The sequence below is a fragment of the Cuculus canorus genome, chromosome 1, assembly GCF_017976375.1.
Source record: "Cuculus canorus isolate bCucCan1 chromosome 1, bCucCan1.pri, whole genome shotgun sequence".
Classification (NCBI taxonomy): Eukaryota; Metazoa; Chordata; class Aves; order Cuculiformes; family Cuculidae; genus Cuculus; species Cuculus canorus.
In genome coordinates, this window is record NC_071401.1 from 36407720 (window position 1) to 36435175 (window position 27456).

Here is a 27456-nt window from a genome sequence, read left to right on the forward strand (position 1 = left end):
AGTGACCACATTGCATGGTTGCTAAACAATATCATAAAGTCGTCTACCTCATTCCCAAAAGAAGTAGTAAGATATGCAAGTTAAAATGTATTTAATGGAAATATGATGTAAGTTTTTATGCCAGGCATAATTGCAAAAATCATCCCAACTTTTTTTTAGAGATTTGTGCATGTAAAACCACACAAGCTAAAAATGCTTTTCTCTGAGTGCCAGATGGAGAGCAAAGAAAGAAGTTTACCTCTTTTAAGCCTCAAAGTTTTGTCTAATAATTAACCATTCATTTTGTTTCATCTATTAAAATAATTTTAATTGTCTTTGAAGATGTACTTAAAACAAGAATATTATTTGAAAAGTAAAAGGGTTTCTTGTGTAAATTCTTCTACTTGTTGAATTTTTTTCATCGCGTGCAATTACAGGGATTTTTTTTAATAGTTAATAAATTGTTGCCTTTATGGAAGGAATACCCTTTTTTCTATTTTATGATGCTGAATTTTTTTTGAAACAGGATATTTTAAGTTAATATTTTCTTATCTTCTGTATTAATTTCAGACAGATTTAAGAACCATTGGCAAGAAATTCCTCCCCAGTGACATCAATGGTGGAAAAGTGGAAAAGGTAGTCAATAATTTTATTAATTAGTCAATTATTAAGTCAATACTTTATTTCCTCAGTGTTACGTGATTTCTGTCTGAAAACAGCCTTCTATGCTGTATTAGTCTGGTTGGTCATTGTTTCACATAGGAAAGAACCCAGTATTTGAGTATATTGTAGAATAAGTACATGAACATTTTAGTTTGCCCACAAAATTTCAGAAAGAGAGAAGTGCTTCAAACCTGTCAACAATCCTCGCAACCTAAATTATCACTCAAATGTCATTTCACGTGTTCAATCTTGACATGGTACCAGAAGTTCATTTTTTTTTTCCCCTGAGTTATTCTTGCAAGGGCAACAAAGCTCTGTGGTTGTAATACGTAGTGATACATGTTGATGCTGTATTGCTTGAGTTACTGGCATATGTGATTACAGCTGTACATTTTATGCAATTTTCCTATGACTGTATACTATAGGTTATCTGGATAAACTATGTTAGATGGTGTTACACTTTATATACTACAGAATAGTATTATACTCAAAACCTGAATGTACAAGGATGGCCCCTTCAATACGCCCTCCCTGTCTTTTTTAAGTTATAAGAATAGATAAATGAAGTAACTTTATTTTAAACCTAGTAGAAGTTCTCAATTCAAGTAGTTATCTTTAACTTACAAATATTGACAGTTTATATCACTGATATGAAAATTCTGGGGAAATATATTTCATTGCTGTTGAAAAGAGTGATAAATCAAGGCGCATTTATTTTAAGAAAGTAAGATTGATGAGAAGAGGTTGTTTTTTTTGATTTCTTTTTTCCGCTGTCGTGACTGTTTAAATGCAGTGGAAATGAAGTTGAGGCTTCTTAATACCGAGTAACTTGTCAATTTCCTTTAGAGAGAAGATAGAAGGATAGAAGAAACCTATGGTTCTTAAAGATCTTTTTAAACACAGATGTTTGGTTAAGAAATGGTATCTGTTAAATCCTAAGGACTTACCTACTTCTGTCAGTATTGTTAAGGAGCCAGGATTCTTTAACATGTGAACTGCTAGTAAATTTAGTTTGGTTTTACTTTAATCAACTGTCTTTATTTAGATAATATATTTTGGAATATTATTCTTTAAAAAAACAAATCAAAACAAACACCCGCAAACCATTTGTTACAGGATGATAATCTGCTGTGTTTTGAAAAGAAGTAACGAATGCACAGAAAAAGTCCATTTGAGAATGACTCGTATTTATAGTTTTTAGCTTGTACTGTCAAATTATCTTTGTTTTCCAAACTTGTATTTCCTCTTTATTTGAGTAATATAAAGCGAATCTGACTACTTAATAAGTGCTGCTATTAAAATGGCGGTATATGCAAATATTTTATGTTGCAGAACTAGGTGTTCATACTGGAGAATAAATATTTGCTTGTACAGCAAATGTACAAGTACAGTTGGGATGGGAATGATTTCTTAATATAATCTCTCAGTAGAAAGTAGTCATTTGTGGTTCAGAAATGCTTCAGGAAACGATAAAAATTATATGCTACTGTTGTTCCTCTCATCCAAGACTGTGATCAGTTTTATTTACCTTTGTCTTGAGAATTTTCCATCTTGCATAGAAAAAAACTTTGTATTTGTGGTATCAGTGTGACAAGTAAGTATTTGCACGGAAGGTGGCATAGAGTTCTAATATGAAACAACAAGGGTATTTGACAATTATAGGTGATTATTCAGTCATTAATATACAAAAATGTTTTATTTACTCATGTCTGTGTTTAGTATGGTTTAAAAAAATGAGTATTACCAGCATTAACCACAAGATGGCCATATTTGCATAGGATTTGAAAAAGCTGAAGTTTGCCGTTTCTGTCTAGATGTCTATACACCATAAGTATATGTTAAGTATTTTTGATAGAATAAAAATTCAAAGACTCCTATGAAGTTATAATGTATAATTTAGTGATGATGTTATGTTTAAGACAAAACTGATTTTCTCTTGAGTATTTATGTTCTATTTCAGTGGAGATATCCATTCCAGAAATGTTCAGAAACCATTTCATTTCTGAGCTCAGAGAGATGCTTTCTGAGTACCAACAGATTGATGGTAAACGCTTAAAACATCAGTTGCCAGCAATTTTATAATAAAAACCCCAGATCTCCAGTCTTGAGGTGCTCTGCTTTACCATCCAGGGAGAGTGATTGCTACATCAGATCTCCTGATATGACTGCATTTGAAACTGCATGTGTAAAAAATTATCCTACATATTTTTAGTTGTTTGTTTGTTTTTTTCCAACTGAGATGATTTTGACAAGGCTATGAGTGCAGTAATGCTGTCAGTTTGAACTAAATCATAGTCGTTTTAGAAATAGCTGTTTGGCAGCCTTACATAAGCTGTGGGCCTTGAGCTTTTCATAGTGATCAATGTTTTCTTTTCTTAGCTCGTAATGCCCATTTCAGGAGCCCTTAAAAAGACACTGTTACTTGTTGCTATTACAGAATATTTTCCTGTCTCTATTATTGTCATCCTAAATAATGTTTCCTCATCTTCTAATTTATCTAATCTCACTGCTCTGTTGTTTTATGTATTAATTTTTCCTTTCTTTATATATATTTACTTCTTAGTTATCTGCTCACATTTTATGTCGTTCTGGGCACGTATTCTGTTTCTCAAAGGGATGAAGCTGGTGAAATATGCACTTCATCATCTTTTCTGCTGCCTCTTAGATGCTAGAGATCAGTGGCAACAGATTATTCATTTTTATTTCTCACAGGGGTCAGGGTGACTGTATACTGAACCATAACCTAAATATGATGATGTGTGGTTGGTTGGGTTGGGTTGGGTTTGGTTTTATTTTGTGGTGTTGTGTTTGTTTTGCTTGTTTAGTTCTGTTTTTTGAATATAAACTGTGGTCTCTATAGGAGAATATGCTGCATTTTTAGATAACCAACAGATAGTGCTGTCTCTTGAGGTTGTTATATTGTACCTCTGTGTAAAGAAGCTGTGTTTCTACTTTGGTTTACAAAGCTGTTGTACTTAAAACATACTTTTGATAGAGCCAGATAACCTTCCAAGCTGGTTGTTGCTTTCTTTTAAAACACTCTGTCAATGAGACCTTCAGGTATAGCATGTGAAATCTTCCCTGGACTCCATAGTGCATGGGAAGTGACAATATTTGTGACCTGTTTTTTTTGCCCCTCTATCCAGCTCTTTCATTGACTTACTTTCCATAATTGGTATTGCAGAGATGCCTGAAACATCCTACTGTTTCTCTGAAAAAGCCATTTTTATCATGTTTTAGAACGTACAGTATGTGAGTGATAGGAATTGAACGTGGCTGCCTGATCAAATTACACTTTCCTTTGCCTGGGAGCATCTGTACTGTGTCTAGATATTACAGTGTGTTTCCTTCATGGTAGTAACAGTTTCGTCTTTTCTGTTTTGCATATATAGCTGGAAGGGCCATGTGTTCTGCAAATACAGAAAATACGCAATGTTGCTGCACCGAAGGATAACGAAGAATCTCAGGCTGCTCCCAGAATGTTACGTTTACAGATGACCGATGGACACACAAGCTGCACAGCAGTAGAATACAGTAGTATGTCAAAAATAAGGTGAACAACTTTCTTTTCAAAGTTTTGCTTGGTAGTTAAATATCCTTATAATAATATATAGAAAATTTCTTGACAAAATAGGTTTCTTTCTCAAATTTTGTATGTAAAAGAGAACCTTAAATTCAGCATGCAGACGTGTATATGAATGTAATTTACAATACTGTTTTTTCTGAAGTACATAATAGAAGAAACTGGATTTTTGCAGCCATCTGCTGAGTTGGAGTTGACATGACACTCAGCATTTTGAATCAAAATCCCAATTTGAGCCAAATTCCCAATTTTTAGCAGTAGCAGATCTTTTGTCTGACTTCAGTAGCAGGAATGTCACAAGCTTGACACACCTGAACTAATGCAATTAGTGCTGCTTTACTATGGGCAAGACTTTTACTTGGATTGAATTAGCAAATATTTCTGGCATTGAAGATGAAGGGTAAGAGAGCTAATTAAAGTTGAATGTGGAAATTTTTTGTGTGTTTGGTTGTGAAGATGTTGAAAATTATCTCTAGTGGTTAGTCTCAGGAGTCACGGTGTGCTTTGCTCTTCAGATTACTTTGATATTTTTAAAAATATTTTTAAAAATATTTTTTAAATTTTTTAAAAATATTTTTTAAAAATAATCTTTCTTTCTCTGCTATCTACAACAGTTAGATATAGATATACACTTAATTTTTGAATGTTATCTTTTACTGTTAAATTGCTCCTTCTGAGCAGGAGCCAACTTGCAATTTAAACTAATACTGCCTTAAAAGGTAGAACACTTAATGCTATCTTAACTTTAGGTTGAGCCAGTAGAAATTGGATTATATTCCAACGTGAACATAAAGACAGCAGAAAAGAAAGGCAAACAGGATCCTATGTAAGTGGATTCCAGATCACAAAATATTTAAAGTACAAGACATAGTTTAAAAGTTTTTAAATAAAAACTCAAAAGTATCGAAGAAGTCATCACTCTGTAGTAATGATGTGAGTTCTTTGCAAGTAACATTGTATGAAAATTTAATATGTGTTGTATGTGGTTGTTTCAAGTTTGATGTCAGACTATTAAACTTGAATAGTATCCTGTTTCAGTACACAGCATTTGTTTGTATAAATAAATAAATAATCAGTTTTATCTTAAATTAGAAATTCTTCACGACTAGGGTTTCTATTCACCCCTCTCACATGTTGTATAACTAATATTTTTGACATATTTAGAATCATAGAATGGTTTGGGTTGGAAGAGACCTTAAAGATCATCCAGTTCCAACCCCCCTGCCATAGTCAGGGACACTTCCTGCTAGACTAAGGCCATCCAGCTTGGCCTTGAACCCTTCCAGGGAGGGGTCATCCACAACTTCCCTGGGCTACCTGTTCCAGTGTCTCACCACCCTCGTTTCTTTCTTACCTATTTTTAATGTTCTCTACTTTTATCAGAATAATAACGAAAATCCATGAATATTGCTAAAGTTAATGCCACATTTGAGAGTTTATAACTGCGTCCTCTTTCTTGCAAGAAAAAAAAAAAATCATAATTTTGAGATTGTACTTGTTGTCATGTCTTTCATTTTTGGGTTGGAGATGTGTTATTCTTTTATGCATCTGTAGATTCACATGAAGAGAAGATAATGTACCTTCTTGTGGGAGCTGACTACGGAGAGCATACTGATGGTTTTAAATGACAATGAGAGAAGCAGTGCTACAAGATGCATGGATTTTTATATTTATTCTGGCAAAATCCTGGCTGTTAGCAATGTGTAGAAAGCTTCTTTTCCAACAGCTCGTTGTTTTCTACTAACTTAAATGTCTAAAACAAATGATTAACCATCTGGAGTTCCTGTTTATTAACTATAAATGCATCCTGGGACAAGGAACTGGGGTGACTGACTTTGAGACATCTTCTGTTAGTCTAAACAAATCATATCCTTAGTTTGGTATTTTTAACTTGAATTTTAACCAAACAATTTGCAAACATTTATCTCTGTTACAATCTAATTTGCAATATGGCATTTTTGTGTAATTAATGGGAAGTATTCCAATAAAGCTGTTAAAAAGTACTGTGCATACTGAAGGGATTATTTCCAAGATGTTTAATGCTAATTTTTTATTATTAAATATGACAATGGTAGCATTATAATAAGAGCAGAATTTTATGGTTTTGGTGGCAGAATATTAATAACCACATTTCAAACATGTGTCTTTGTTTCTGCTTCTAGCCTGAACACTCCACCTGGAACAAAAATTAAGCTTTCGGGAATTGTTCAAGTGAGAAATGGATTTTTGCTGTTGGATGACAGTAACACAGCAGTTCTTGGAGGTGAAGTGGAGCATCTTATAGAAAAGTGGGAATTACAAAGGGTGAGGTAACACCACTGGAAATGCTTGCTTACATGATGCATATTGCATTGAGTGACATCGAGTTTAATGTGTTAACTGTGAACTTCAGTATGATAAGCTCTTAGAACTTTGCTGTCGCAGTAGTTTTAGAGATACAGCCAAAATAATCTTTTGTATAATGTTGCAAATGAAGAGATTAGAAGCGTTCTTTGCATGGGAACTGATTCCTTTTGTAATCTGCAAGGACTAAAAATATGAATCAAATAGTGCAGTAATGGGTGGTTGCTTTCCTAAACAGTGTGTTTGGTACCACAATGTTATAGAATTTTTACAGTTAACCGTTATCAGACTGTGTTTTTGAGGGGAAAAAAAGTACAGTGAGCACTGAACTTGGTAAGTATGAATACTGTATTGCAGATTTCATCACAAAGGCTCACAGAAGTAATGCCTTCTTAAGAATGTCATCTAATTGATAAGAGAAGAGTCAATAGAATTGGTTAGCTTTATTGGTGATATTTTTGACAGTTTGTTTTCATGTTTCTTCCATCTGAGCTTCAACAAATAAATGTTGCTTTATAAAAATTAGTTTGTTTTTGAGATCAGTATTGAGAAACTCCGAAGATGTTCTGTTTACAAGAAAGCAAACTATTTAATTAACCATTGATGTGCTGCTGACTACTACTTTCAGCTGTTGCTGTTAGCCGGTTCTGTTGGCTTTATGCAGTGTGTTTAAAAGAGAGGTAACTACGTTTTCACTGATTTACTCTGGTAAGATTAAGTATAAATAACTATTGCTTTTTGCTATATAACTCTCAATTCTCTGGTTGCAAATTGCAAGGTGCCTGGGTATCATTTTCTTTTTCTCATTGACCAACTCACAGGACATGATCAGGTTCCCGGAATGAACGTGGCCATGTCAGAAAAGCTGTGAGTAACAAGAAATCAGTTTGGACAGATGAACCATGACCACTGGAAATTGTAGTTCCAGTTCTATATCCAAGCTGACAGCTAGACAGATAGTGCCCAAACAAGTCTATAGAAGCTAGATGCTACTTTGATAGCAGTAACAGAAACTCGATGTTTCTGTCCTGTTCAGAAAGCTTTACAGAAGAGAATGGTTGACAAATAAGCAAATTGTCAGCTCTCAAAAATGTTTGAACAAGGACATTGCCACTGCTTCTCTAATCTTGCCACAGAAGCTTAAAGGAAGTGCTGACCTGTGTTTGCATAAAAAGACAGAAAACTTGTATTTGTGTGACTGTTTCAAATTACTTGTTTTGAAGCAAGTTTGGTTTTTTTCTCTCCTCTGCAGTGTCTGAGAAGTGTTAATTTCGCTTATTTTATAGCCGATTAAATGTTTCTTTTATACTTATTAAAAAAGCTAGTGCTGTGAGGTCAAATAGATGTACAGAACTTTGCACAGTCAACTTCAATTCTACTCTTAAATTATTGCCTATGCACCTTTTTGTCAGCTTCTAGTTGCATAGCTGCATTACTGTTTTGTTCCATACAGAATGATGTTTGAAATTGCTTTCTGGAGGAATCAGGTTTTAGTAATGAGAGGCTTGCACTGCAGATATAGCGTATGTGGTATGAATGCAGTATTAGCACACTGAAAATATAGTTCATGTGAAATAAATGTAGTAGTCTTTGTAGTGTTCAATTTTATCATAACGTAGTTCTTGCCTAGGAATTTCAGGGATTTTTTTAAGTGTCACTGTTTAAGTGACAGCAAGTAAATAAGGAGCAAATGAGAATGTTGCTGTGTGATCTTTCTTCTTCTAGGCTATTTGAAAATACAAGGTAATGTGTCATGGACTTCTTTAGGTGAGAATACAGTTACAAATAACTTTTGCTTCATAGTGTTCCCAGTGTTTAGGTGGTGACTGGTATTTCAGTCAGTGAGGATCAGTAACTGCGAGATAATTGCCGTTACCCTTCTTATGAAGGAGGAGTACTTTTGCTGTTAATCAAAATCTGCAAGTGAAAGCTGAAGCAAATATTGCTAACATGGTTGGTGAGACTGTTTGGTGGGCCCTTATATTTTTTAAATATATAGTCTCAAGTTACAGTTTATCTAAAAGTGAAGTTCTCTCATATACATAATGATTCCTCTATTTTAGCGAAGGGGAGGCTAAATATTGAGGTTACCTGATGGTAAAAGGGTGTACTTATATGTATACTTAAAAGTTCCTATTAGAAAGAAGTGTGAGGGGATTATAGTATATAATATGTAGGAGTTCAGTCTCATATTTTGTAAATTTTTGTTTCTTAAGAGATTTGCTAGGAAATATTTTTTTAATGTCACAGTTCAAATATGGAAAGGGTAAAAGAAGTATACTAAATGTACTAATAACAAAGTTTATTGTAAATGGTAGTTACTGCTCTGCTACGAGCAAATTTAACTGTAAGTTAAAAAATATTGTTCTTGTTGCCAATTTGCTTTTTATTCAGTGCAAAGTGGAATTTCATTTCCAAAGCAGTTGTTCTCACTACTCGGCAGACGTGAGAGGAAAATGTCAAGGCAGTTATTTACCATTAGGCAGAGTTCTTTCATTCAGGGTAACAGTTCTGTGCAGTAAATTGTTATGATGCAAAACTCGTGTAGCTAAATGTTAGTAAATATGCCGTCAGTTTTTAAGTGCTTTTTTGCCATTTGCCATATTGCATGTTTGAGCAGTAATTTGGAGCAGTCTTTCTTGTGTGTGTTTCCTTGATTCTGATTTGGGAAAGAAGGAGAAAAAGTGCGATCTTAAACTTAAGCATGTTCTTCCTGAGTATAGGATGTGAGGAATTAACTGTGATCAAATGCTTGAGTTTTTAGGCTATCACACAAATATTTGTATTGTAATTTGATTCAGTACTGGAGTTCATTCCACAATCATCTGCATTTCTTTAGATCCAATCAAAAAAGTAAGTGTTGAGTTTATAGTACCTTGATCGTGTATCCTGGAAAAATAAAGGAGCTTGGTACAGGAAAGTGCAAGTGTGCTACAGTGATCAGCCCTTGGCTAGCTTATATTTGTAAGGCAGCACTTGTAGTGAGCTGATTGAAACTAAAGCAGAAGAATTTTATGATTTCTGTGTTTCCAAGTGCTTTGTATTGAATAATTTATTGAATACTTGAACAGCGTTTTTTACTCTAAGGCATGAGGGAAAGGATTTCTAATTTTTTTCCACCCTTGAACAGAATTAATACTCATAAGTGATTTAGAAAATGTTCTTTGGTTTCTGAATAAAAGTAGTTAACTTGGAAAGAGTGGACTGAAAGTTTTGATTTGGATGTCAGTTAGTCAACTTAATATCTTGCTTATTTTAAAAAATTCTCTGATAGTATAGTGGCTTAAAGCATATTCATGCTTATACTACGGTTCTCACATGATGGAATTAAACTAATTTTACATCACAGTAATAAATACATAGCTAAATGTCATACATAGCCTTAAGTAATTAAAACTTTCTCCGCTCATGGGAAGTGCTAAATGATGTATGTAATTATGCATGACTCTCCCAGAGGAAAAGAAGGAACAATAACAAATGAAGATGATAAAACAGATTAGTTACAGGAAATACGGTCTTGATGCATTTTAACAGCATTAAGGACCTGTTTTTCCATTTTCCACTTCTGAAACCAGATCTTTGTTTGATGCAAAATAGTTAACACATAAACAAATGTCAATTCCAGTGAATTTCATTCATCTCTTGCAAGTTGCTGCTGTTGTCATAATTTGTAAAGAAAGAGAAAAAAGTATATCAACTATGAACAGATTTTAATGCAATGTTTAACAAATTCATCTTTTTACTGTTGTTGGGGACTAGTAATGTCAGTTTTTGAGAATGCATTGTTTTCAGGCCCAGATCACTGATTACCTGATTGTGTCTAAGTTTAGAGAACTTCCCTTCTATAGATATTACTTATCAGTGATTGTTATGCTTATTGTTAAGATTTTTGTGATCCAAAGATCTGCTAATCAATTTAGTATATGTATTGTACTTTTCATAAGGCTGTAGGGGAAATTTCCTAGTAGCACTGTATTTTCTTTTCAACAGTGGCAAGAAGAGAGGTGCTGGATTGCCTCTGCTTTGATGACAGACTGAGATAGTTGGGGCTGTTCAGCCTGGAGAAGAGAAGGCTCTGGGGACACCTTATAACAGCCTTCCAGTAATGGAAGGGGGTGTACAAGAAAGCTGAGGAGGGACTTTTTACGAAGGTGTCTAATGATAGGACCGGGGTAATGGTTATAAATTGGAGAGGGGAAGATTTAGATGGGACGTTAGGAAGAAATTCTTGATTATGAGGGTGGTAAGGCACTGGAACCGGTTGCCCAGGGAAGTTGCTGATGCTCCTCCCTTGAAAGACCAGGTTGGGTGAGGCCTTGGGCAGCCTGATCTAGTTGGAGGTGTCCCTGCCCATGGTAGGGGACTTGGAACTAGATGATCTGTAAGGAGGTCCCTTCCAACCCAAACCATTCTATGATTCATTTTATGATTTTTAGGGAGAGCATAGAGCCTAAGCTCTTATACAGCCTTTGGCATCCAGAATTGTTCTGTTATGTTTTATCAGGGCGTACAATCCTGACTAATCCTTTCACTATTTTCTTATTCATGGGTCTTGAATTTCACAGAATAATTGAGATCGGAGAGGACCTCTAGAAGTCATCTGGTCCGACCCCTCTGCTCGGGCAGGATCACCTAGAGCCAGTTGTGGAGGACAATGTCTAGGCAGCTTTTGAATATCTCCTAGGGTGGAGACTTCACAACCTCTCTGGGCAACCTGTGCCAGTGCTCGGTCACCCTCACAGTAAAAGAAGTGCTTTCTGATGTTCAGAGAGACCCTCGTGTGTTTCATTTTGTGCCCGTTGTCCTTAGTCCTGTCACTGGGCACCACTGAAAAGAACCTGGCTCCATTGTCTTTACAGTCTTCCTTCGGGTATTTGTGTAGAGTGATTCCCCTGAACCTTACATTTTCTAGGCTTAATTGGTCCGCTTCCTTTTCAAACATGCTGAAACTGTGTGCCTTCACAGCCTCTGGTGGCAGTAAATTCCTCTGGGCACTATGTAAACATCTGCTGCCTGTTGGTGTGCTGCTTTGTTCTGTGAGTGTAGGTTTTGGTATATAACTGAGATTTCTGCATTGGTTGTATGTGTTGCCTTTATGATTTGGCAAATCTTCATAGCTTTCTTTGTCTTCCTGCGTCTCATCCAGTCTTCTCGTCAGGTGCCCCAGGACTTTTAAGTATATCATTATTTTTTATGCTTAAAATGTTTATCTTACAGGTTTCATATGTTTTCTGAAATACAATTTTTTATCATAGAACCTGTTTTCTGTTTGCAATTTATTAATCAACAGTTTCTTTTACAGAGTTTAGCGAAACACAATAGGAGTAACATTGGAACAGAAGGTGGCCCTCCCCCTTTTGTGCCTTTTGGGCAGGTATAGTGAACTTCTCTCTGTCATTTCTTAAAAAAAACTGTATCGTGGAATCTAGGGGACCTATTCCAGTTAGTTAAAGGCTATCGAAACACCTTAGATGATGATGACTTAGATCTAAAAGATATGCCTGTTTTTTAAAAAAAATGTGTTGATCCTCGTCACTTTGTTTTGCCAATCATAGAATCACTAGGTTGGAAGGGACGCACTGGGTCATCGAGTCCAACCATTCCTAACACTCCTTAAACCATGCCCCTCAGCACCTCGTCCACCCATCCCTTAAACACCTCCAGGGAAGGTGATTCAACCACCTCCCTGGGCAGCTTATTCCAGTGCCCAATGACTCTTTCCGTGAAAAATGTTTTCCTGATGTCAAGCCTGAACCTCCCCTGGTGGAGCTTGAGGCCATTCCCCCTTGTCCTGTCCCCTGTGACTTGGGAGAAAGGGCCAGCTCCCTCCTCTCCACAACCTCCTTTCAGGTAGTTGTAGAGAGCAATAAGGTCTCCCCTCAGCCTCCTCTTCTCCAGGCTAAACAACCTCAGCTGTCCCAGCCGCTCCTCAAAAGACTTGTTCTCCAGCCCCCTCACCAGCTTCGTTGCTCTTCTCTGGACACGCTCCAGAGCCTCAACATCCTTCTTGTGGTGAGGGGCCCAGAACTGAACACAGTAGTCAAGGTGCGGTCTCACCAGTGCCGAGTACAGAGGGAGAATAACCTCTCTGGACCTGCTGGTCACGCCATTTCTGATACAAGCCAAGATGCCATTGCCCTTCTTGGCCACCTGGGCACACTGCTGGCTCATGTTCAGTCGGCTGTCAACCAGTACCCCCAGGTCCTTCTCCTCTAGGCAGCTTTCTAGCCAGACTTCTCCTAGTCTGTAGCACTGCATAGGGTTGTTGTGCCCCAAGCGCAGGACCCAGTATTTGGCCTTGTTAAACCTCATGCCATTGGTCTCAGTCCAGCAGTCCAGTCTGTTCAGATCCCTTTGCAGAGCCTCCCTACCCTCCATCAGATCCACGCTTGCACGCAGCTTAGTGTCATCTGCAAACTTGCTGAGGGTGCACTCAATGCCTTCATCCAGGTCATTGATAAAGACATTGAACAGGGCTGGACCCAGTACCGAGCCCTGGGGAACCCCACTTGTAACTGGCCTCCAGCTGAAGTTAACTCCATTTACCACCACTCTCTGGGCCCAGCCATCCAACTAGTTTTCAACCCAGGAGAGTTGTGCGCCTGTCCAGGCCAGAGGCTGACAGTTTCTGAAGCAAAATGCTGTGAGAAACTGTGTTGAAGGCTTTACTGAAGTCGAAGAAGACTAGAGCCACAGCGTTTCCCCCATCTAGTAGTTGAGTCACTTTATCATAGAAGGCGATCAGGTTAGTTTGGCAAGACCTACCTTTCATGTACCCATGTTGACTGGGCCTTATCACCCGGTTCTCTTGCATGTGCTTCATGATAGCACTCAAGATCACCTGTTCCATGACCTTCCCTGGCACTGAGGTCAGTCTGACAGGCCTGTTAGTTCCCTGGATATTTAACATTTTTCCTCTCAGTTTGAAACTTAAAATTTTATTTGATATGTAGAGCCATTGATTCTTGTGGCCAGATCTCGTAGACACTAACATAGCTCCTTCTTAAATGCTAAAGGTATTTGCAAGATTCATATTAGCTACATCATGCACTAAGCTTAAAATGTAAATCATTCTGTTTAGCCTTTCTAGTAGACCAGAGGAGTGTGCTTTTGGCAAAGATATCTAGATGTCATAAGTGTACATTTTTCTTATCGTATTTTTTGTCTAATGATGTGCTATTCTAATAGAATAATACTTTTTATTTTTTCAAATGAGAGTAGGCTGAAGAGTTAATTAAATCTTTTGTTTGCGTTTTCAGAAATGTGCGTCTCATGTACAAGTGGATAGCAGAGAGCTTGATCGCAGAAAGACACTGCAAATTACAAATACCGTGAAAGCTGTTGCAGACAATGATGAATTTGAAAAGCAGAGAACAGCTGCTATTGCAGAAGTAGCAAAGAGCAAGGAGGTTAGAATGCATGTGTTGCAGCATTTTACCTACTGTGATTGATCTTTTCTTGTTATTTCAAGAATTTGTGTCTTAAATGACAAATGCTTTCTGATCTTTGCCTGCTTGTAATTCTGCTCACGTAGCTTTAAAAACATGAATCAGAAAGTTGAAAGCCCTTTAGGATTGATGATTATGTTCTTATTTTAATAATACTAATAAATGTATCATAATATTTTAATGTAGGTATGATTTTGATTTGATACCACTATTAAAAAAAGCAATTTGTAGAATGTAGCTAATGTGATTTGAGTTATAAATACAAGTTATCAATTTTCATTTGCTTTTTTTCAGTTTCCCTGTGTTCAGTCTGAAAAAATAGCTAGGAGTTTTAGTTCTAATCTGTCAGGGTTTTATGTCCTCCCTTGGTTTTCCTTTTAGTTTATTTTTTCACATTTGCTTGGTAAGTCTTAAAAACTAGAATTGCATAACTGTTTTACAGCCTCGTTTGGGCACAGAGGGGAAAAAAAATACCTACCTAATAATTCGTCTTTTTTTTGTATGTGTAAATTAGTGCTTTATTTGTTTATGCAAAGCATAATCATAAAAAATATAGCTGCATCAAATTTACTGCACATTTTCTACTAGCAAAATATTAAGGCTTATTTTCATATGTTCTGTTTACTGAAATGTTATTTTTGTGCTTATCTAAAGACCAAGACATTTGGAGGAGGTGGTGGTAGTAGCAGAAGTAATCTCAGTGTGAGTGCTGGAGGTAATCGAAACAGGGAACTGTTCCAAAAGGAGAAGATAACAAAACCTGAGGGAAAGAATGAAGGTGTCTATCGAGAACTGGTAAGGTGGAAGACTTAAATGGAACCTTAAATGTGTACTATTAAAAAAGAAAAAAGCAAGTGTAACAAAAAAAGACAGAAGACCCTGAAGAATAAGGGCTTTCCTTTCAATTTATTTTGAGGTCTGTTCAGAATACTTATGGTTCTTTTGTGCCTTACTGAGATAGTTATGAGTGTCAATGTGATTTGAAAAAATTAGCGTAGTCTTGCCCAGTAAAATTTAAAACAAAGTCCTCACTAAAGAAAAATCATGTTATATGAAGTAAGTGACATTAAAGTACAGTTTTATTTCTTGTGTAAATAACCTTAACAGTTAGTTTCATCTTAGACAGGAAGACTTTTATCCTTCAATTTCTACACATCAATAGAACTTTAATGTAGCTTTTCTTCTGAATTAATTTAATACATATTTTAAGAATCTGTTTCAAACCATTTTTTTTGACATTGAGAAAACTAAGTGGTAGTCTGATATTTAAAATAGAAAAGTAGAAATTCTTTTGTTGTGACATGAAAATGTCATGGTTACAAGTAACGTTGCCTTTTGAGTAAGGTGGGTTACCATTGAAGAATCTGAACTGTGCCCCTTAATGCAAACATCACCTTCCAACGTACTTCATAATTTTATACTTACTGAGAAGAGTTCTTTGTGATCACTGCATTGCAATAAGTGGGTTTAAGATAAGCAGTCATAGAAGTTTCTGTTTTGATTACTTCACCAGACTAAAAATTTATGATGGAGGAAGTATTTATCAAGAACAACTCTGAAGAGGAATTTCCAAGTATGCAATAATGATTAATGGCTCTGATTTGAGTCACAAAAGGAGACTGAAAAAGGCTTCACAGCAGTTCAGTAACTCAGTAAACTAGTATTAAAATATTGTTTATAAGTATCGCGTGTTGAATATTTTCCACCGTATTTACTTTTACCAAAGATTTAACAATGAGAAGAAAAGACATTTAGGAACAGTAGCTACCTGTTATAATTTTGTTTGTGTGTGTGTATATATATATGTATGTCACCATCTCACAGGAAGGAGAGAGCCTCCAGCAGTGCTGCCTTCAGCACTGTGCTCAGAAATGTCAATATAGAATTCTAAAAACATGTGCTGAAACAAACTCAAGAGGTCATTTAGTCATCCTTCTGCCTGGTGTAGCACCAGTGGTTACACCTTGTCATTCTCAACAACTGTGCCTCAATCTGAATAGACTCAAAAACCTGAACAGACAGGCAAAAACTCCAACAAAACCAAGAAAAGCCTCAAAATTTAAATTAAGTATTTCAAGTATCTTGTTTTCTGTTTTTTTTCTGTGAACTGTAGGAAGTTTTTCTTACATTGCACTCTAAAATGGCAGTACTTCCAACTTAATGAAACAGTATTATAGTGTGATGCCATTTAGCATATCTAGGTGCTGTTTAGAAGAAACAAATATGAGCCTGTTAGACCTAGAGAGAGGACTTCTGACACACTTGAAGCACTGTATCATTACGTACAAAAGAAGCCACAAAGGAGTAATTTTTCGTGTTTATTTGTAGACAGACAGTAGACTGTGGATGTCATTCATCTTCTTTCATTAATGTTCTACAATGTCTGTCTTTCCAGTTTCGTGTAGGAAAAGCAACGTTTTTGTAAATGGTATTGAAGGGAGATTTTTTTGACATTCAAAGATATTTAAGATACTACCTCCTTTCTCACACTGTTTGTTTCTGGGAAACTGCCATTCCCTTGGGTCTCAAATTGTGACTTTTTTTTTATCCATAGCTGACAGTACAGGTACTGTACATCATAGAATCATAGAACAGTTTGTGTTGGAAGGGACCTCAAAGGTCATCCAGTTTGTGTTCTTTTAAACAGTGGGAGAAAGAAGGATTATGTACATTAGAGGTTATATTCCAATGGACTTGGAGTTCTTCTGGAGAGTCATGTAGCTATTTTGGAACCTGGAGACAAAATATTATGTTCATGGGACTCCAGTTAAGAATGGGTTTGGTTAAAGCTGCTGCAGTAGATGGATAACTGGCATCATGTTGGTTGGGTATGGGATGAGGAAAGGCAAAGAGCCTAGTCCCATTTCACATACAGTGAATGCAGGTCTGTCAGCGCTGGAAGGGGCAGTTTCTCACTTCAGAGATTTAAAGCACAATGCAGATGCAAGTTATTTTCTGTAATTAATGCTTTGTGATTTCTGCTTTGCCTTTTTGGTGTCATGCTCTATATGCTTTAGAATAAAGAAGCCTGTATTTTTGTGGAAATAAATTGTTTGTATTTCTTTGTTTTCTTCTACCGAGCCTTTAGCGATTGTATTTTTCCCATATTTTAAGTAGTGTATAACTGGTTTTTGTATTGTCTGTAAAAGTTATGGAAGGGTTCAAACAGGATCAAACGGCTACTTTTTATACTAGGGTTGCTTTGAGAGATTCCTTTTAGTTTTTACTCTCAGAGAGAGTATATTAGTCTGTCATAGTATTGCAGTGTACAGAAAAGGGAGAGGTAGACTAAGGGATTTTTTTCTTGAAACCACGTAATAGTAGAACTGAAAACTAGTGAATTAAAAATCTTCATCATAATAATATTTTAAAAATCCTCTACTAGTTGATTATTTGGACTTAGGAGAAGATCATATGTGAAGATTTTATGTAAAACTGAAATATTTATCATGTATGAATTAGTGTTTCAATTGAAAATTAATGAAAAATTTAAATCTGCTGATTTTATAGAGTCTCTGTTGTATCTTATAATTAGTTCTTTGTGTAACTTTTATTTCAGGTTGATGAAAAGGCTCTAAAACACATAACAGAGATGGGTTTCAGCAAAGATGCAGCAAGACAGGCACTTATGGATAACAGTAACAGCCTAGAGGCAGCATTAAATTTTCTTCTGAACAGCACTAAACAGAAACCCATTCAAGGACCACCACCTAGAGGTAAAACTTAAAAAGAAATACTTTAAAACAGTGTTTACAAGCGAAGAAGTTGGTGTATGATGGGCTACAGATGTAGTTATAGAAGAGCATATCTGCATGTTTTTTACGTGCAAGTTAGAATAAATTGTAAACCTGAAATCAAATACTTTGACTCAGTCAAAATTTTTGAAGTTGGAGGTTTGAATAGGCTTGAATGGAAAATATCTGTACTGATTTTGTTCATGATAGAACTTTTTAAAGATAGAAAACACAAACATTTAAAAATCAAATATAAAGGTATGTATGCTTTTTTTTTTTTTTTCAATTTATTCCTCACTCACAAATAACCTTTGATGCCTACAGGTAAAGGGAAAGGCCGAGGGCGGACAAGACCTGAAGATGAAGAAGACTTAGGAAATGCCAGACCATCTGCACCAAGCACACTGTTCGATTTCTTGGAATCCAAAATGGGTACTCTAACAGTAGAGGGTAAGTTATTGGAATTAATGTGTTTGGAACCAATATTGGACAGTGTTGGTGGAATTCTTATTCCTGACTTTGTCATCTAAAAGATGGTACCTAGAACTTCCTCTGCAGCCAGCTTTAAAAACCAAACAAATGATAGCTATTCCTCTCCTTTGAAAAATATCAATAAATCACACTGTGGTTTCTTATAGAAGAGCTTAGGGTGTTTATTTCAGGCTTTGATATCTAAAAGTCAGTAATTTTGAAATAAGGTGATATAAATCCTGGTTTGTTAATCTAATTTGGTGAAGGCTCTCACAACTTTCACGTATTTGCATTTTTTTGAGAGCTAAATAAAGAAAAAAATAATAACCACAGTCTTCCTTCCTCAGTTTATAAGCAGCACGTTTTGTGTGCAGCCCAGTTAAGAGTTTAGTAATTGTGGTAAGCTTAATTGTTTTTTGTATTCCCTCTCTCTGGAGGGGTGTGTGGGTGGAATAATTTTGGCTGCTCTAAAATATTAAGCAACTGTTTTCTCTTCTGGTGTTCTTGTTTAATAACTGTAAGAACTGAGGTAAAAGCATGGTTTTAGAAAGAGGAAATGGAAATAGTCTCCCAGATTTAATGCAAAAGATCCGGGATTTTTCTTTAACATCCTTTTAGTTACTTTCCTTTCTTAAAAAGCCATACAAGAATGTAGTCTATGCACCGAGATTTCTGTTTAGGTGTGAATCATTACTCAGTACTTTAGCAACTTTAACAGACAGGTGCTTTAACAGAAAAAAGAGGAAGTGCCATGTCTCCTGAGGTCTGTAGAGGCAGCTGTAATATTAAAGTAAAACTCACAGTAAACTGAGTAATAGATGGAGATCATTTTCTCTTTTGACTATGGCCTAGGAGATGTTTCAGTGGCCAACATGAAATGAAAATATCTACTTCTATTATTTGTCGTGAAGGTTTTGTGGGAGAGTTGTAATTTTTTCTCCCTATAAAATGACACTTTTTTTAAAGGGTGAAAAAAAACTTATACTGGTTTATAGGAACTCTTTGATATTTTGGAGTTTTCTAAGGAATGAGTGTATTTAAGGAATGATAGCATTTGTATGTAATATTTTTTTTAACTTAAGTTCCACAGTAGTCTTTGTAGACAATAATGGACTCTTGCTTTGTATATTTTCACTAGATTATATGTTTTCACTAGATTTGGGATCTTACCAAAAAAAAAAAAAGGGGGGGGTGGGGAATAATATGAAAGAAGTGGGAAAACAAGTTTGTAGAAAATGAAATAAACAGGTTTCTATTTTGGGAAAGGGATGAATGGCTATAGTGTCAGTAAGCACATCCTCATCACTCTGGTTAGACGAGTGAGAGATCTTTTGTTGAATGTATTATTTGCATTTGTAGCTTTTATGTATTAAAGTGTGTAAATATTAGTTTGGTGTTTTTTTGCTATAGCAGTGATTTTTTAGGTTAAGGGTGTTAATTTAAGGTTAGTTATGTTTGAGAGTCATTATTGAATTAGAAATGTAAACATGAAACCATGCAGACTATGTCAGTGGATCAAAGCCTCATTTTTTTGTGAGAAATATTAGGACTTCCTGCTTTACATTAAGTGACTAGCATTTATATTTAGAGAATTATTTTTGTTAGATCTGTTGGAGCTTTGAAGCTGCACATTTACAGTTGCTTCTTGCTTAAGCATTGTAGAATTTTGCATTAATGTGTTAGAATAATTTTTGCAGCCTATTGCAAATAAGGGTCAGGATATTCAGGTGGAAGGAAACACAGCAGTCAGAAATTTGGTTCTTAAAGCTGGACAGAGGATGCCTTTGTCCAGAAACAGGGAAAGAATAGCAAAGAAAAGGACACCTTTAGTCATACAAAACTTGCCTCAACAGATAGGCTCAGGGGTTAGTGGACCTGCTTCTTTCTGCTGATGGTAAAATTAGATACACTGTGAGCCATTTCAGAGTTCACTAAATATTTTTATGATGTGCTGAGATTTAACTATGAAAGAAAGCTGTTGCCTATAAATGTGATGGCTTATAGCACTTGCTATCAGAAGAACTATATTGGTGCTGTACCTAGGTTGAGTTTCATTGCAAGTGTCTTTTTTTTGGCCTGCAAGATAAGTGATTTTAAATAGCTAAATAGTGTTTTATATTCTAGTTGGGTCAAGGTCTCATTGAGACAGTTTGTCAACAAGTTACAATGGAGTTCCATTTTTATGTATGCCATTTATAGTTTGTTTATGGTGAGTAGCCATAAGTTTATGGCTTTATGAAATACAGCTACTTGTAGATTGAATGTTTAGGTCATGGATCATCACTTCATTTGTCAGAAATTTAAAATATTTAAAGAAAATAACTTTAAAATACACAAGCTTTCTGCATTGCTGATACAACTTTGTAAACTCTTCAGCTAATGAATATAATCGCATTTTCAAAAGTATGTGTAGGGAAGTGTGCTTGAGATACATCTTTTGGCAACTCATTTTGCTTACCAAAGATGAGTTAGATTTTTACAGTGAACAGAAATGAAAACAGCGGTAGTGTTTTTCTCTCACTTTAGAAAGATTGATTTTTCTTTGGATAAGTTTTGTGCTTATGTTGAGAGATTAAATAAGTCTTTTATATGTGACTGAGACATTTAAAGGAAAAATAACAGAAACTATCCCTGCGGGATATGTGCCTTTCTTGTTGTCAGCACTTTTATAGTAAGTAAAGGAATTTACCAGGAATTGTGAAATTCGTTCATTGCCTCTTTTAAAATGATTTTACTGGTTTCTAGTGTTTGCTTAGGGGGTCTTTTATGATCCTTTGGTTTTAGTACATGTAGTGTAATAAAGCATTGTGTTTTGTGAGTTAAAAATTGGTTATATTAGTATGTATACTTCAGTTTATAATTTTCAATATTGTGTTTTAAAGATAATACACAAAAGCAAAGTGTATTTAATAAGTAATAAAAAGATTCTGTATACGTCATAAGAAGAAAAGCATAGATCTGTAAAACTTTGTAAAGGCTTTATACTCCTTCAGTTGCCAAAAGGGTTGACATCTTTTCTAACATAGCACACAGGGGGGTTGGGTTTGAGGTTTTTAATGCTAATGTGTTTGGGTTTTTTAGCATTCTTGGAATAATGAAAATGCACTCTGGTGTACTATTCCCGAGTCATGCTTTTCTGAAGAAAACAACTTGTTAGTGTTTTTGAAAAGTGTTCTGATTATTTCTTTTAAATTTCTGCCTTTTTCCTTCTGAAGAAGTAATAATACATGCTTCTGTACTTTCTGTTGTTTGGAAGTCATTTGGCTTTGCAGTGGTTGCTCAGTTTCATTTTTCTAGTTTTCATTTTCCTTACTGAATGTGTCTAGTCGGATGATCCCTCTGTTTCTATGCCAGTTTTTCTTTTTATCTTATAGAGTCTACTTGAAATGTTTTTCAAGAAATGAATAGGCATATGCTGAATTGCAAGCTTTTTGTCTCTGCGAAAATGTTTTTTTTCTTTGCCAAGTTTGAGAAAACCTGTGCAGTCTTATGAATTTAAACGCATCTTAAAAATCTTTTTCTGAAAGTGTATGCCTCTGTGGTTTAAAATAATGTAATTTAAATTCTTAATTACTATTTGTCTAAAGTTCCATGCAAACTGAGATGGCGGGAGTGTTAAGAGTATTTGTAGAGTGATGATGTATCTACAGTGATTACACTTGCCACTGTGAACTCCTTTGTCACGAATTCTGCAACCAAGTATTTGCAGAATCCAGGATATATAGTACAAGCACCTTTTTCATTTAATTTGATCCTGTCAGTTGTTAGCAGTAGAGACATAGTTTTAATATTAGAAAATCAGTGGTCAGAAATGAGAATCACATTCTGTAACAGCTAGAAATAACTCGAATATGTAATCTTATATAGCCAAGATTAAGGTCTCGTCATTGATTTTATCTGCACAGTAACTGTATTCCAAACAGTCCAGGTAGGCAGGTTTTTCTGTATTTATATGTAGCACAGTACGGCCTCCACTGAGTATAAAACAACATTGATTGTTCTGCAGAACTTCTGGTCCCTTGCTGTCCCATATTGTCTCCAAAATCTGAGTTTGTTTCTTAGATATTCAGAGCGATGGCCTTTCTATAGGGATAGTGATATGGAATAAATGAGTGTACCCTCACGACTGCACTACCTCGTATGATGAGGAGCTTATGATCACATGAATGGCATCACGAATCCTGATTTGGGATCCTGCCATCCTGAATAAGTTTTTACATGGCTTTCATAGAATCATAGAATCACCAGGTTGGAAAGGACCCACTGGATCATCAAGTCCAACCATTCCTAACACTCCCTTAAACCATGTCCCTAAGCACTTCATCCACCCGTTCCTTAAACGCCACCAGGGAAGGCGACTCAACCACCTCCGTGTTCAGCCTGGGGCAGCCTATTCCACTGCCCAATGACTCATTCCATGAAGAATTTTTTTCTGATACCCAGCCTGAACCTCCCCTGGTGGAGCTTGAGGCCATTCCCCCCTTGTCCTGTCCTCTGTCACTTGGAAGAAGAGGCCAGCTCCCTCCTCTCCACAACCTCCTTTCAGGTAGTTGTAGAGAGCGATAAGGTCTCTCCTCAGCCTCCTCTTCTGCAGGCTAAACAACCCCAGCTCTCTCAGCCGCTCCTTGTAAGACTTGTTCTCCAACCCCCTCACCAGCTTCGTTGCTCTTCTCTGGACACGCTCCAGAGCCTCAACATCCTTCTTGTGGTGAGGGGCCCAGAACTGAATACAGTAGTCAAGGTGCGGTCTCACCACTGTCGAGTACAGAGGGAGAATAATCTCTCTGGACCTGCTGGTCACACCGTTTCTGATACAAGCCAAGATGCCCTTGGCCTTCTTGGCCACCTGGGCACACTGCTGGCTCATGTTCAGTCGGCTGTCAACCAGTACCCCCAGGTCCTTCCCCTCTAAGCAGCTTTCTAGCCAGACTTCTCCTAGGCTGCAGCACTGCATAGGGTTGTTGTGCTCCAAGTGCAGGACCCAGCATTTGGCCTTGTTGAACCTCATGCCGTTGGACTCGGCGCAGCGGTCCAGTCTGTTCAGATCCCTTTGCAGAGCCTCCCTACCCTCCAGCAGATCCACGCTTGCACGCAGCTTAGTGTCATCTGCAAACTTGCTGAGGGTGCACTCAATGCCTTCATCCAGGTCATTGATAAAGACATTGAACAGGGCTGGACCCAATACCGAGCCCTGAGGAACCCCACTTGTTACTGGCCTCCAGCTGGAGTTAACTCCATTGACCACCACTCTCTGGGCCCGGCCATCCAACTAGTTTTCAACCCAGGAGAGTGTGCGCCTGTCCAGGCCAGAGGCTGACAGTTTCTGAAGCAGAATGCTGTGAGAAACTGTGTCAGAAGCTTTACTGAAGTCCAAGAAGACTACAACCACAGCCTTTCCCCCATCCAGTAGTCAAGTCACTTTGTCATAGAAGGCGATCAGGTTAGTTTGGCAAGACCTGCCTTTCGTAAACCCGCGTTGACTGGGCCTGATCACCCGGTCCTCTTGCATGTGCTTCATGATAGCACTCAAGATTACCTGTTCCATGACTTTCCCTGGCACTGAGGTCAGATTGACAGGCCTGTAGGTCCCCAGATCCTCCCTGCAACCCTTCTTGTAGATGGGCACAACATTAGCCAGCCTCCAATCTAGTGGAACTTCCCCAGTCATCCAGGACCGCTGAAAGGTGATGGAAAGGGGTTTGGAAAGGACATCCGCCAGCTCCTTCAATACTCTTGTGTGGATCCCATCTGGCCCCATAGACTTGTGGGTGTCTAGCTAGGCAAGTATTTATTAGTAGTTTTGAGGTAAATAAGATTAAATTATGTAATTGTTAACAGCACTTAATCATCAGCCAATTCAACAAATTGATTCAATAGAATTTGCTGCAGGAAAATCTGCGACCTAGAGATTTGAGAATGTCAAGGTTCACACTTACTGCAGGGTTTCCTAAATCGAATCACATGCAAGCACACACACACACACACACATGGATATACAGGCGCACTAAAGTTAACCTGTGCACAAAATTGACCACTTTCCACTTTTACTGTGTCAGTATGCGTCAGCGATCTTGAAGTCTCAATTCATCCTTCTCCTTCATCAGTGTTTGTTAGTGGGTGGTCTTTGAATCCTTGCAAAATTGACTGTGATAGGCATCCCATTTCAGGGAGAGTGTGCTGTGATCCTGGAGAGCTCCAAGGGGCTCATTTAGGATTTGCAGGATCATGAGATGATTGACCTAGATCACTAGTATTCCATTCTGTCCACAATTCATGTTAGGAAATTCTGGTATTTTCTACCAGCTGTACAATTCCTGTACTTCCCAGATTTTGCAGTTCTGGTGCCGTACAGACTGGGCTATGATCTAAGCAGCAAGAGTTCCAGGTGGCATCGGAGAGTGCGTAGTCATTCCAACTCCCTGTACTTGTAACAAAGACAAGGACACAGTGTGAATTTTCTCGCCAGACATGCATGGCTTATCCTGACATCGCAGAGTGGGGTGGCTGCACCATCCCAGGTGGCCATATTTATGTTTATCTCAAGCATTAAGCTTCTGTACACTTCAGACAGATTGTAATTTCTTCTAAGTGACTGACAGTCTATGTGGAAGCAAAAACAAAAGGCTGTTTTGCTGAACCGAGATAAATATTTTTTCATTTTCTTCAAAAATTCCTTATATGATCTGGGGAGAGAGTGTCTGAAAAGAATTGTTTTGATTTGCTTTTTTTTCTGTTGGTTTTCTTACTTAGTGCTTCTAATTGTACCTGGAACCTCAGTGCTGTTGAGATTTTCTAAATTCACTATTGGATTTGTAGTAACCAGGCTAGCTGATTCTGTTTCTGAACAGGAACTGCAGAACAGTTCTTGAATTTGTTATCTTTGATTTGGTACATTTTCGTAGTAGAACTTATAGACTAAGTAGAAAAAATATTTATGAATTGTATTTTGTTTAGGATAACTTCTATTCCCTTTTAGAGAGAAGATAGCACATACATAGGGTTTTTTTCATGTTCTTGAAGTACAAATTAGGAGGCCAGTAAGTAAGATGTTAGTCTTTTGCCCTGTAAGTGGTGTCTTTTGAGGAGTTTTTAATGTCTTTTTTTTTCAAAGTTAAAGGAATATTTTTTAAAGTAATTACAGCTCTCAAAAGTATTCAATATCCAACTCCACAATCTGCTAGTTCTTTAATTGTAAAATATAGCATCTATTAAAATTACAAAGAAATGCAAAGAAGTAAAACAAACCCATGGTTTTATAATGCAGATTGATTTATTTTTAACTATGAATGGTTGGTGACATCTATTCAAATATTTGTGTTGAAATTAAGTAATTTTAGTTTTGTTTGGAGAATAAAACCTGCTGACTGTTAGAGATAACAAAAATAGTAGACAAAACTGCTGTCAACTAGCTGCGTTTGCTTGCATTTGGATTATTTCTACTGCTGAACACAAAAGTTTTTTCCATTAATCTTCTTCTTATTTTTCTTTTGTTATGAGGAAAGTTCATCCATCTCTGCCAGCTTAAATAAGTAAACAAGGATTATCAGGGAGAACAAAGCAGTGCTAAGAGCTCTGACTGTAGGATTAAGAAATAATGGACAAAATGCTGACGACTAGGCATGTTTCAGATATTTTCTCTCTCATTTGTTTTTGGGGACTGAGAACAGACTGGGTCTTCCATCTGCTCAGGTTCCAAAGTCTCAAAGGCCTTTGGCAGACATCTACATCTTTGAAAGAATCAACTTTGTAATATTTATTTATTTATTTATTTATTTGTTATATTTTTCACCACCTACTCTATGATAGTGATTTTGGTTAGAGCATTGACCCAGGACGTAGAAGACCAGAACCTTTTCAGTGCAGACTGTGCAGAAGAGCCTCTTTAATCATCCCACGAGTCAGGCTGTGCTTCGGATGGACTTTTCATGCTCTTCCTGTTAAAATGAAGCCTCTGTGCAAAAAGTGTCTGCAGAGTCTGTTAATAGAGCCACTTCAGAAGGATGAAGGAAGTTGTAGACTGTTGTCTCTGTAGCTTGCTCCAAAATAAACAGTTTTGTGCTTTGACCAAGAAACAAATTTAGACATGCAGTTTGGATTTAAAGGTGGTGAATTAATTCTATTCCAAGGTTTATTTCTTCCTTCAGCAATTAAAGATCAACTTTTTTTAAAAAAAAGAAATTATACATTTCTAATCTGAATTTTCTATACTTTGCTTCTAACTGCTGTATAATATTGCACCTCTTTTGCCAGACAGAGAAAATTTGCTTTCTGAGTAGCTATTTGTAGGACGTTGACCTGTATTTTATCCATAAGTTTTGTTAGCTGTGTGGAATGTGTGGAATGAACTTTTCTAGCCTCTTGTTTTCCCAGCCTTTTTTTTTTTTTTCATTCTGCTTTCTCTTATTTACCAGTTTTCTTCAAATATGCATCCTAAACCTGCAGACTATACTCTTGCAGTCGTTTGAATGATGCTCTATAATCGGGATAATGTGAATCTCTTGCCTCCCCTCACTCTGCATTTTGAGCATCGCACCTAATTCATCTGCAATTACTCCTCTGTGTTCTGCCACCAGTGTTGTCTGCAGGAGATAAGTGACAAAAGTTGTTCTGGCTGTCTGAGAGTGTTTGCGAACACTTGTCTTTGGTAGAGTTTTTTTAATTGTCTCGTATTAACTTTTCACTCATGTTTTCCTCAGAAGAAATAGGGCATTAGTGGAGAGGAGGTATTTATCAAAAGCATGAGGATGCATACCCAGACTTAAACAGAAATAGGTTGTTAGGGGATCTATTTTATATCCATATTTTTTGTCTAGTTAAACTAGTTATTCTCATTAAGATGTCTAGACAATAGCTAAAATTACTTGTTACTTGCTATGTAGCTGAATAGAAATTTCAGTAGGTTTTTCCAGTTATAGAAGAATATGTATGTGTTTCAGTTTTTCCTCAAGGCTTTAAGTAAAGTACTATTACTGCTTTGCATGCTTTGGGGATATTTTTGGACAGTTGTAGAGAATCCTTGTACATACTAGTTACTATCTGAGGTGACTACCCATCTTACATCAGGAAATGTTTCTTCATTTAGAAAAAAGTCAAAGTACAGCCCTCCAGAGGAGACTTTTAAATTCAAAGTAAATCCTAAAACTACCCATCTGCAAAATACTAACATGTCCAATCTTATTTTTAGTCCATTTCTACTTTTACTGTTGGAATGACTTCCCCTATGTGAATGACTGTT

The 27456-nt window shown here is 36.7% G+C and overlaps 1 protein-coding gene across 2 annotated transcripts in view; it reads left to right on the top strand.

Moving 5' to 3' along the window:
* Positions 1-27456, top strand: part of TDRD3 (tudor domain containing 3) — a 104013-nt gene that overhangs the window by 50007 nt on the left and 26550 nt on the right. The window contains exons 3-10 of one of the 2 annotated variants that reach the window (XM_054069587.1): positions 550-615; positions 4035-4195; positions 6388-6529; positions 11871-11942; positions 13828-13977; positions 14671-14811; positions 17576-17732; positions 18075-18200. In XM_054069587.1, the coding sequence (XP_053925562.1) occupies positions 550-615; positions 4035-4195; positions 6388-6529; positions 11871-11942; positions 13828-13977; positions 14671-14811; positions 17576-17732; positions 18075-18200 (1015 nt within the window). The remainder of the gene's footprint in view (positions 1-549; positions 616-4034; positions 4196-6387; positions 6530-11870; positions 11943-13827; positions 13978-14670; positions 14812-17575; positions 17733-18074; positions 18201-27456) is intronic. The other variant, XM_054069597.1, reaches the window with a different exon arrangement.